Source organism: Pseudorasbora parva, chromosome 23 (genome assembly GCF_024679245.1).
Source record: "Pseudorasbora parva isolate DD20220531a chromosome 23, ASM2467924v1, whole genome shotgun sequence".
NCBI classification, from domain to species: Eukaryota; Metazoa; Chordata; class Actinopteri; order Cypriniformes; family Gobionidae; genus Pseudorasbora; species Pseudorasbora parva.
Window position 1 is genome coordinate 5,270,973 of NC_090194.1, and position 11,451 is coordinate 5,282,423.

Here is an 11,451-nt window from a genome sequence, read left to right on the forward strand (position 1 = left end):
ATGTTTAAAACAAATAATCATTTCATAGAGACATCAGTAGCAGTATTTGGATGATACTGGCCTTGATTCATTAAAATGATGCCATAAAGACATTGTAAAGTAGTTTCATCATTATTGTATAACTGTGAAATTATTACAATATAAAAATCATATAATTTTTTTTTTAAATAACGATTACAGAAAAAAAAAACAATTTAATTATTTTTTTTTAAGCAATGGACAGCACTATATATATAAATGCCAGGCATCTGATTGGACGGCGACGTCTCCTTCAGGCTGCTTGTGTGTGTATATATATATATATATACACACACAGTGGAATTATTTATTTAGCTGTTTTTTACTTTTATTATTAAACCGGACATGACCGTTGCTGCGTCGAAACAGCTAGAAGCCGTCTACACAGGATGTGCCAAAGCAATCGTTGCAAAGCACTTGTCCTTCATGTCAGTCCAGAACAAATCCCCGACAGTAAACTGATGCCTTGTTCTATTTATGGTGTTGCGCCGCATCCAGTGTAGACAACATCACTGATCATAACAGGCTATATTGTCTTTTGTCACGTCACTCACGTCTAGTGTAGACACACGTTGTTTGCCAAAAATGTTGTCACTCACTATATTATTTACAAGTTGAGTCAGTTTCCACTTCTCACAAATAGGAGCGGAACATTGTGACCATTTTGATACTCTTTGCCTTGGCTTAATGTGAGGAATCTTTCCATTGTCATATGTCACCGCACGGAGGCTTTGGGGGAAAAACACTGATGATCATTTTTCCCCTGGGTTATTAGATGTTAAAACACATTAGTCATGACACCACGCATATCATTTTCCCCAGCGAGGTTTCAGAACACTGTGATGTAATAATAGTATATTACAGTAGCTAATAAAGGTATCTAGCACGAACCTTGCATTTGGATTTGAGGTAAGTGCAATATTGAGTGCAATGTGTCAGGCTATATGAATAGTCTTTTCTTCTCATCTTTCAAAATCACATTGATTGTTTTTGTGTGTCGTGTCAGGTATGAACCAGGAAAGAGGCCTTGTCACACTGAATGTGCAGTACTACACACTTCAATCATCTAATTCCAGACATCTGATTGGACGGCGACGTCTCCTTCAGGCTGCTCGTGTGCGTTACGTATCGCAGAATGTTTCCAGAATATTTCCTACTGCAAACAAACGGTTTCCTAAAAAAAAAAGAAAAAGAAAAGAAAAAGAAAATCCCCCACCATGATCCCGGAGTGTAAAAGAGAAACCACTAGTGTTGTAAATTTAGTCTGCAATGAGGACTGCATTTACTTTCGATCGATTCTGTCGTTTTCTTTTTGTGTTCCCAGTGAATGTTCTCGTTTCATGCGCATTGCTGATGTGGTGGGTACAGCTGTTTTGCTCCCCCTATAGTAAAAAAAAAAATGTAAATTCGCTGTACACTTTTTAGGCCTGTGTAAATAAGTCAGGGGGGGTACGTTCACTCTGCTTAACGTTTGGATTATTGAAAAAAAATTAAGGATTGTGGGACTACATATTGATAATATTGCACAGTCCCTCATCAAAAACTCCTAAGATCGCGGTCGGATGCTGGAAGGATGATGACTTCACTGCTGTTACATCTCTGTTCGCTCATGTTTTATTTATTGGTACCTCTTTACGACACTGCCCTGTGACATTCATGTTATTTCCTCTAGTTTGAAGTGGCTAAGTAGTGAAAACGGGTTTAGAAGATTAGCATAGCGTAGGGAAATATCCCGCTACACCCAGTGGCCTTCAGGTTGCATTGCATGATGTCATAGTTGTAGGGCTCTGAACACGGCCCGCTAGAGTTTGACGTAGTGACATTGACGTGACTCGCATATAGTATAAATAAACACGCAAACATCCGCTCATGGTATCGGACTGGGTGGTGGCGACCTTGCATGCAGAGCCTTTAAAGTAAATATAAAAGAATAGCCCCTTTATTCTGCCTTAACAGAAAGAGTCAGTATTGGAAGGCAAACTCCAGTCAGAATATTAATGTGAAGCCTCACTGTATAGCCTTTCAGTTTTGCACTTCCCTCAGGCTACAAAAACTGCATCTTTTTCATTGTTTTCTGTATCCAAGATGTCTGTCAGGTTGATGTCCGACACTGTAGTCTTTAGCGATGGTTTGTATCATCGTTCCGTTCGTCGTGGTCTAAAGAGGCTGTAAATATGTTTGAATGTCTCGCTTGTGTTCGGCTATATTTATAAAATGTGAGAAATGCAAGGTTCTGCTTAGTCACTAAAGAGACCCTTTTTATTTAAACTATAGTCTCGCTTCATCACGCATATTTAGAAGAAACTCTTTCACTTTTTGTTTCATTTCCACAAATGTGTTTTGAATGTTCATGTTTAGCGTACCCGTCTCGCATATTTTGAACCATCAGGTCAGCAGTGAAACCAAAGAGGGTAACCGCAAAAGAAGGCCATAAAGTATTGTAAATACTGACTTTTGTTTTTGTACTTTTGTTGACAATAAAAGTGTACATTTTGAAGAAACTTTCTGGATTTTTCTTTTCCCATGCACAGTAGAGACGGGCGCCATAATCTGAAATCCACCAGAGCGAACCAACCCTCTCCTCCATTGGCTTCGTATTGCGTGAAGCGGTCTGCTTACCATTTCTGACTTAAAACAAAAAAACAGAATAACGTCTAAAAGCTGCTATGTGACAGTTATGTTTTTTTTAATTTTAGCTTATTTGCTGTACACCCTTAGCCTGACAAGCCAGACCTACAACAAGATGTTTGGTCTGGAAACTCACCATTGACAGCTCAATCCGAGGGGCGGATAAACGGTTGTCTTTCAAACTCCCTCTGCACGCGATAGGATAGCGCTACTACACCAACCAGAGCAACGAAGGTGAAGCAGAGCTCGTTGATAGATTAAACATTCGCCGTATCCGGTCGGCAAAACTCTGAACACATCTTCCCTTTTTAAGAATGACTTCAGTGCCGTTCTTTTCTCAGAGAAAAGCTTAACTCCAAGTCTTCCAGAGTCGCGGTCAAAGCTGATTCGAAAGACCGCCGTTCACCAGTTTCTGTGTTTACAAGAAGCACGCAAACAACTCGGCCGTCATTATGTAATCCCCACCCACTGACTCTATACACGATGTGATTGGCCCGACCAGAGTTTGGTTTTTACAGCTCAGAAGTGTATTGAGAGTTGCTAGACGACACTGGCGGGCAGATTAGATTTGCTTCCGCTAGGGTGCGTCTAGATTTCTAGGCTAGTACACCCTGTCATATAGCAGCTTTTAGGTTTTGTTATAAGTCAGAACGGAGACCACTTCACACAATACTAAGCCAAGGGAGAGGGTTGGATTGAATCACAATAAAATTTGATCACATAGCAGATGTTAATACTGGCTTTTATAAAACATTTTTTTACACAAGAACAGATCACAGGTTACATACATTACTGAAAGATGAAAATAATCTCAGAGAAAACTTTTAACAAAGTATAAATTAATTGCACACATCACTGGTTTTTAAATGATCCACAAGGCATTTTCCAACAAACTAAAATCTGGTAAATAGAAGAGGGGAAATGAACAGAAACAGTTCGCCCTGCAGACCTGTCGAAGGTCACGTCCTATTCTGCTAGAGGGTCCACTCAGTTCTCAGACTTTCAAGTGTAAGATGGAGAGCGAGACCAGTGCAAAAATGAAGTTTCAAGTTCAAGAGAAAACCTGACGGGGAGGAAAGACAGCCAGTCAAAGAGGTCCAGCTTCCATTCCCTGAAATCCCAAAAGGCCTTGAATGGACTGCCGCTTTAAATCTTCAGTTTGTGGGCATCACTTTTACGTCAAAATCGATTTGACGCCATTAAAATGACTTTGTTTTCTGGATGCAAATACAAACGGTGCATTTTGCATATGGCGTCACTGCGCATGTGGGCTGAGAGTAACCGAACGAAGGGAAGGGGGAAGGTTTGGGTGGCTTCCTCCCTCTGGCACTGCACCGAATCTAAAATAAATAGGGTTTGTTTTATTCACGAGTTGACAGGCCCTTCTATTTACAGAAAATATTAGCCCTTGCTTGCTAACGCTGGAATGCACTCAGATGTTGAAGGCGCCCTTTAAGAGTTGATAAAAAGCGGCTAACCTAAAAAAAGAAAAAAAGATGACAGAAAGAGAACCGTGAACCTGATATTCACTCTCTTTCTGCCTCAAACGATCTGATCCGGTTTGTCTTGATCACAACGAACTAATGAGATAAAGGAGACATGGTCACACCGAGAGCCATTACTGTGAAATTCATGATACCCAAGAGGCCGGGAACGAACGGCTGGATGTGTGTGTGTGTGTGTGTGCGTGTGTGTGTGTGTGTGTGTGTGTGTGTGTGTGTGTGTGTGTGGCAGCAGCGGCAGGAACAGCACGATCAGCCCGCAGACACTGGCAACACAAACAGAAGCGCTCAGAGCTGCCCTCATCTCCGTCCAGAGAAATACAAACGTCACTGCTTTGAAGGAAGCAGCAAACCCACCCTTAAATGTGGATGGACACCTCCAAATATGAATAAATTCAATCACTTCCTCTCTTGAACATCCCGAGCTGTAATGACGATGACCTGAGTGCTGCAGATAAGCCACGTCACTGTAAACACAAGGCTTGTTTTCAGAGGATGCCGTCGTTACGAACGCAACAATCCTTTTTGGCGAAAAAAGCACACGTTTTTGTCTCGTTTGCCTGGTGCGCTAAACGGAAGCAAGCGGAGGTCAGCCTGCGGTTTGTACAGTCAAAAGTCCATCATAGTTTGAAACTGTATCGGCGTTGGGTTACAGGCCCTGCCTTGGGGCGACTAGCGCAAACTCCCGCAAAATGTTCCGCGCAACGTCCACTTTGTTCTGCGCGATCATCAGCGCTCGTTTCACATCTTCGAACGAGTAGCCCTCTCCCATCAGCTTGGCGATCTTGGCGTCTACATTCTCCCGGGACGATTCGTGCGGTCTTCTGTGGATGTCTGGAGGTATGATCCTGGGAAGTGGTTTTGGAGGTCTCTCAGGTGCCCTGAAGCAATCGCCGGCCACTGTAAACAGGAAACAAAGAGCGTTTAGTCAAAATGGGCCGTTGAGAGTGGATGGTAGCAAGCAGACTAAAAAGAGACTCGGAACACATTAAAAAACCATTACACGCTAATAATTAATAATTCATTGAGTGCATTCATCTCGATGGCTAATGGCTTCATTTAATAAACCTGCAAGGCTATTATGAATTCAGAACAACACACTCTGCTCACAGCTGTTTTATCAGGATATTACAGGTATATTTGGCTCGTTCTGGAAGTGTGCGATGTGGAGTCATTTTTCAGCTCTATTTCAGCTCAAATAAGTCTTATTTGCTCACCAAGGTTGCTTTTATTTGACCAAAATACAGTAAAAACAGTAATGTTGGGAAATATTATAATTTAGAAGCAGTTTTCTGTTTATTTGAATTTATGCCAGAGTGGTTACTCCAGTCTTCAGTGTCACATGATCCATCAGAAAGGATTGTAATATGCTGATTTGCTGCTTAAGAAACACTTATTTTTATTATTAATGTTAAAACCGTTGTCCTGCTTAATATTTTTTGTGGAAACGGTGATATTAGAATTCTTTGATTAAAAAAAGCATTTATTTGTAACAGAAGTTATAAACGTCTTTGTCACTTTTGATGAATTTAATGCATCCTTGCTAAATACAAATATATTTAAACAAATGCAGCATATATTAATGTAAATAAAAAATTATTAAGATCTATTGAACTGTCATCATTGAAATCATTATTATAGCTTAGTTTAAACTCTGTATTGACCAATCAGCATCAAAAACCAAAACCATTTGATTTGTGACACCCCTTATACCTTTAGTACCTGAGGTGGGCGGCAGTTGGTCGTAGTCTTGAGGAGCCCTGAACGGCGTCTTCATGTTGTCTCCGGTTAGTCTCCGTACGGGGGGATTAGGAGCCGCGTTATTCAATGCGTCTATGAACGTGTCTGTGAATCACACTGATAATTAGACACCAAATTCAGCAGTATTTGATATGTCTACTATATTATGTCATACTATATCAGGTCATGAAATGAGAAATAAATTGCCATTGAGCTTTTGACATATAAAAGGTCATCATTCTACAAGAATAATACGATTTTAACTAAAAACTTCCTTGTTAGTCCAAAAACAGCTTTTATTGTAATCAAGCCCAGCGAATGGCTCGTTGTGGAATAAGCCTATCTATCTACAGATGAACAACCGCCTCTGCAGAAGAAGATCAACGCCTTCTTCATCATTGCAAATATGGCTCCGCCCACTGGTGTGTTAGTGAGATGAAGAGGATACAGGATCACTGGACTAAAAATAACATTACCTTACAAAGGATCCTTATGCTAGAAATGTAGTTATTTATATTCTGTACATTTCACTGTGGATTCTTTGGTAAATCAGTCGCAATTTAAGCGCAGAGTTTGCAAACAGATGATACGGACTTGACAGTGATGCTAGACTCATGCCAAAGCTCTCATTATAATCTACAAATCTCTTATTTACACTGTGTTTGCACTGTTAGTTACAGTGAAATCATGTGTTAGTGTGCAGAAATGGAGTTGCAATGACGATATCACTGACTTCATGAGCTCAACATGTCTGTGATCGGCTACAATGCTCATCACTGCAACCTTTCATGCCACAATCTGAATATATGGATATAGATCTAAATATAATGCTATAATCAACACATTCATGATTAGTTAACCTTGAGAGCTGTAACAGTTTTCAAAAGAGTTCCACAAGTAATACTAGCTATTTCATATGCAAAGATCTTAGCCAATCACAGCAGTGGGCGTTTTCACTGAAGTCTCACAGCAGACACGCCCCTTCAAATCAGGATCACAGTGTTCAAATCAGGTTAGGAAAAATGCCTTGCCTGGGCGGCTTCACTTTTCTACACGTGTTATGCCGTTATTTGTTATATTAAAAATCATATTACCATTACAGATGCACCACAGGAAACATTAAATAATGCAGTTTATGACCCATTTAATAGTCACAGATATATGGGATCTGGCCTCACCAGGGCTGAGCAGGAAGTGGTCGTGTCCAGACGAGGGGCGGGCGGGTCTGGGGTAGGGTGAGGAGGAGGAGGGTTCTGTGAAACTGTTCCTGATGGGGGGAGGAGGAGGAGGCTGCGACGGAGGAAGAGAGTTGAATGGGTCTTCCATTGGAGATGCTTGGAGAACAGAGAGAAATAGAGAGTGAGTGAGTGAGTCTTTCTACATGCCTCAGCAGTCCCTCTTCTCACCAACAGATGGAGCTAAAATATCATTCAGACTTTGATCGAACGTGTTCTGGATTTAAGAATAAATAAATATTATATTCAGTAAAGATGCATTAAATAGATCAACTCGACTTTTACTATCAACAAAATTAAGCAAAAACATCAACTTAGACACTTGTGTGCAACACAGAAATCATGTTTATATTTTTTGAGAAATAAAAGTATTTATTTTGGGAAACTGCATTATGGTTTCAATTATTTGGCCAAAAGAATGTAAATTAGTTACTAAGCAATAGAGAAAAAGTGTTATTACTTTATTAGTTTATAACAATAGTATGATTATGAATGGAAACTGAAAAGCAAATTGATGTCTTCATGAATATACAAAATTAAAGCTAAAAGCATAATAAAAATCATATTGACATCAAAGGTTTATGGAAGTGAAGGTGAACAAAAGTAAAAAAACGAATTCATCATTAGTGTCTGAATAGAAGCACCACACAAACACACCTCAACTACATCAAACAGCTCATATAGTACAAGCTAATAATAAGAGCTGTCAGTAATAAGCACTGCATTGGTGTTTGCAGCTCAAACGTGTGTAAAAGCAGAACACCACCAAACAGTCTGCTAATCAGGCAACCAATCAGATTGAGGCGCTGTGCCGATGGCTACCTTGAGGGGGCAGTAGAATGTCGTAGTCTGAGGGCGTCCTGTTGTGGAGGGGGCATTGTGTGGTGTGAGCCACACCCGAAATCAATGAACCAGAGTCAAACCCACCTGAGGAACACAACAAAGAGTTATACTGACCAGAAAATGGCCTCACAGTTAGCCATGACTTCAGCAACCACCGGCCGCCACATTAAAAACATATGTGTACTTTAGTCCCTGATTCTACAAACATACACAAACTCCCACAATCACACAAAAAAATGGCAATGCAGAAAATAAAGATGACAGATGTGCGTGTACTGTATACGTGTGTGTGTGTGTGATCTCTCACCGTGCTCTGGAGGTTTATGTTTCTTTATGTCTGTGGAGAGATCCGACAAGCCGTTTTCTAAAGCCCTTTATAGAGAGAAAACACATTAAAATGCGGACAGGGTTTTAAAACAGTCATTGCTTCACTTCTGTGTGTGTGTTTACCTGTTGGGAATGCGAAAGGGGATGCAGACGGGCGGCTGTGTGATGCAGACGGGGTGTGACGATGGAATCTGATACTCGTCCTCCACTCTGTCTGTCAGACTCCGGTGGCTTGTGAAGGGGTTGGTGTGTCTGTAGATCACACAAAAATGATTCCACAACATGTACAGGCACAAACGACACCACAGAATCAGAAACATGCACATCCCACAATGCTTCAGGCACAGGGATAAGGGTCCCAGTAACAGTATTCCGCCCTACAGTTCTTGATTTTTATGCGCTCACCTAAAGTAGCTGCCGCAATGTTAGGGAAGTTGTGAGTGGCTTGGGCATTCAAAATGGTTGATAGGGTGCTAGGTGTAAAAAGATCCCTTAAAGAGAACTCCTTCAATGCAAGCTTGTGGGAGCAGACTCCAACTCAAACTGCAAGATTTGAGACACATTCATGCTTGTACCATGGAAAGTTTGATACAGAACAGCTTCCTAACTCCAAATATGAATTATTGCATTAGCAAATTCACCTCACGTGCTACCAAATTACAGCAAAGTGTGGAATATTTACATAGATGACAGCATTATAAGTGATGGCACTCTCCATGTTCTCCGCATTCATGCATTGAAACAAGCAGTCTGCAGTGTGTGAGCTGGTCGCTGTGAGATTAGCCAGTTTAAAATCACGTAATGCTCTAACTATGACTCCCAGGCTGGGCTTAAGTAGGAAAAGACATCTAATATTTAAACAGGCTGGCACCTACTGGGGGGTTAACTAGCTCTTGCTGGGATACGCTGGGCGGTTTTCCAGCCAAGCTTTGACTGCTACTGCAATGCCCCATTAGAGGGCGCTTTAGGCACTTTATCTCCCTGTGATGATGATGATGAAGCAATTCATTAAAAGATATTTTTCAAGTATTTCAAAGTGTTTGCAAGCCATCATGGTCTTAAACAGAAGCCAACCATAGCAGTTTAAAAACACCTATAAGGAGAGATGACAGGTTCACAAGTTATGCTTTCTGTGAGGAGGTGGAAAGTGCCCTCAGCAGTTCCAAGACAGTGGTGTGTTTGTGTTACTCTAAAGTAAACGTATGTTGATGTGTATGATGCCAAACACAAAGAATACAGTGTGCTCGGTGCCAGTATTATATATATATATATATAAAATGCTGGTACCAAGCACACTTTATTATTTGTGATTGGCATATCCCATCATGTAAATAGCGAATCCGCAACTAGTTTTTTAAAGGAATGGGAGATGAGGCTCTGATTGGTTTATTGCATGTTACGGCCAAAACACACCCATGACTCGTTAAGATGTGCGGCGCACGGCGACCGTTTTTTACATTGTGAAATTAGCAAATTGATTGATTCAAATAGATATATATATATATTTACATATACACACATATATATATATACACATATACCAGTGGTGTGCGGTTGTGTTTTAAAATGAGGTAGCAATTTCAATGTAAATGTATGTCCCTGTTAGACTTGATTTCCCCTAATTAAATAAACACTGCATTACAGTTCTATTGTGTATAATTTGTAGCCTGGATGCCCGCCGAACTTAGCCCCGCCCACAAAAAATTTAGGTCTGGCCTTGATCCATAGAGGAGTAATTATGCCCGAACAGAAACTGTTCAGACCAATGAAATCATCAGGGCGGGCTTTAGACGATGACGGACAGATGATCAACAGTAACGTAATCATGAACGTCATCAAAGGGGCTTGGATTATATTTGTTCGAATCCTAAACGGAGAGCTTGCTTGTATATGCAGTCACCTTCACAATTTCTCTCAGAAATGATGATCATGTTGGGTAAGTACTCTGTGTATCAATAAATTATTTTATTTTTTTACAACACCGGCAAAGATCGTTTATTCCAGCGCACGTGCAGACAGGGTTGCCAAGTTTTTACAACAAACTACTATCCCTAAACAATAGCTTCTCGGGGGGTTCTCCGGGAAAAAAATATATTTTTGGGGGTAAAATGTGTGTTATTTTGGCAAGGTTGCCTGCTAAAATTCACATTCATGACATGGGTCTATATATCACATAATAGGACTTCCCTTCAACCCGCAGACATAGAAAACAACCTGCTGACATAGAAAACAACCTGCTGACATAGAAAACAACCTGCGGGGGGAAAAACGCAGACTTGGCAACAGTGCATTTGAGCTCTGTTTAACTTCGCTTCGTTGCTCTGATTGGTTGTAGGTCTATCCAAATGGTCTTTCCTGGTTCGGTTGAAACACGCCTCATAATCACAGCCCAGTTTCAGACTCAATATTCTGACTAGAATTGAGTATGACCGCATCAGGCTATATCATTTGTACACTAAATGTATACTCTATTTGTTCAAATCAAGTTCAAAGTCCCTATTTTACTGATCTGAGCACATAGCACAAACTAACTTACTAATTTCTCACTCACTAATTTCACGACGTAAAAAGTGGTCGCCGTGCACGGCACATCTTCACGAGTCATGGGTGTGTTTTGGCCACAACATGCAATAAACCAATCAGAGCCTCATCTCCATTCCCTTAAAAACTAGTTGCGCTGGCACCATGGCGGATTCGCTATTTGCATGATGGGATATAGACACCCTAAACCTGATGAGTCCGTTTAAATACAGGTGTGTATTACCACATTTGGTTAAATAAGTAGCCAATTTCATTCATCATTACGGCAAATAGGTCCTTCTAAAGCATGCAATGACTATCAATTATAAAATGTAGGCATTTTTATCTTAATGTAGACAATAATAATCTTTTACGTTGAAATTTTTAATATTTAAAAATGTTTGTGTGCGGCTGCGCATCCCTGTGTGTGTTCCTCAGAATAGCAGCGCACCAACAATGCGCCCTGAACACACCTCGCTTTCAGACCAGCACGCCCATGGGAAAGCCCACACGAATGGCCGAAATGTATTTGCTATTTAAACAACGTGGTGAAGGACTGAAAGGCCCTAAATCATCAAGTTAGTGTTTTTAAATGTTTTTCCAAAGTAATAACTAAAGGCAGTACAAATTTAAACTAT

The 11,451-nt window shown here is 40.6% G+C and overlaps 2 protein-coding genes across 4 annotated transcripts in view; one reads left to right on the top strand and one right to left on the bottom strand.

The window, feature by feature from the left end:
- The window catches only part of alcama (activated leukocyte cell adhesion molecule a), a 95,547-nt gene extending 93,028 nt beyond the window's left edge, over nt 1–2,519 (top strand). For all 3 annotated transcript variants that reach the window (XM_067433879.1, XM_067433877.1, XM_067433878.1), the window contains one exon: nt 1,025–2,519. The gene's annotated coding sequence lies outside the window, so the exon portion shown is untranslated. The remainder of the gene's footprint in view (nt 1–1,024) is intronic.
- An 852-nt stretch (nt 2,520–3,371) lies between these two features.
- Nucleotides 3,372–11,451, bottom strand: part of cblb (Cbl proto-oncogene B, E3 ubiquitin protein ligase) — an 87,883-nt gene continuing 79,803 nt past the window's right edge. Inside the window, exons 13-19 of the mRNA XM_067434219.1 lie at nt 9,169–9,232; nt 8,417–8,670; nt 8,274–8,338; nt 7,946–8,050; nt 7,067–7,222; nt 5,871–5,993; nt 3,372–5,048 (exon numbers count right to left, since the gene is read on the bottom strand). Of these exons, the coding sequence (XP_067290320.1) occupies nt 4,798–5,048; nt 5,871–5,993; nt 7,067–7,222; nt 7,946–8,050; nt 8,274–8,338; nt 8,417–8,670; nt 9,169–9,232 (1,018 nt within the window). The 3' untranslated portion in view covers nt 3,372–4,797. The remainder of the gene's footprint in view (nt 5,049–5,870; nt 5,994–7,066; nt 7,223–7,945; nt 8,051–8,273; nt 8,339–8,416; nt 8,671–9,168; nt 9,233–11,451) is intronic.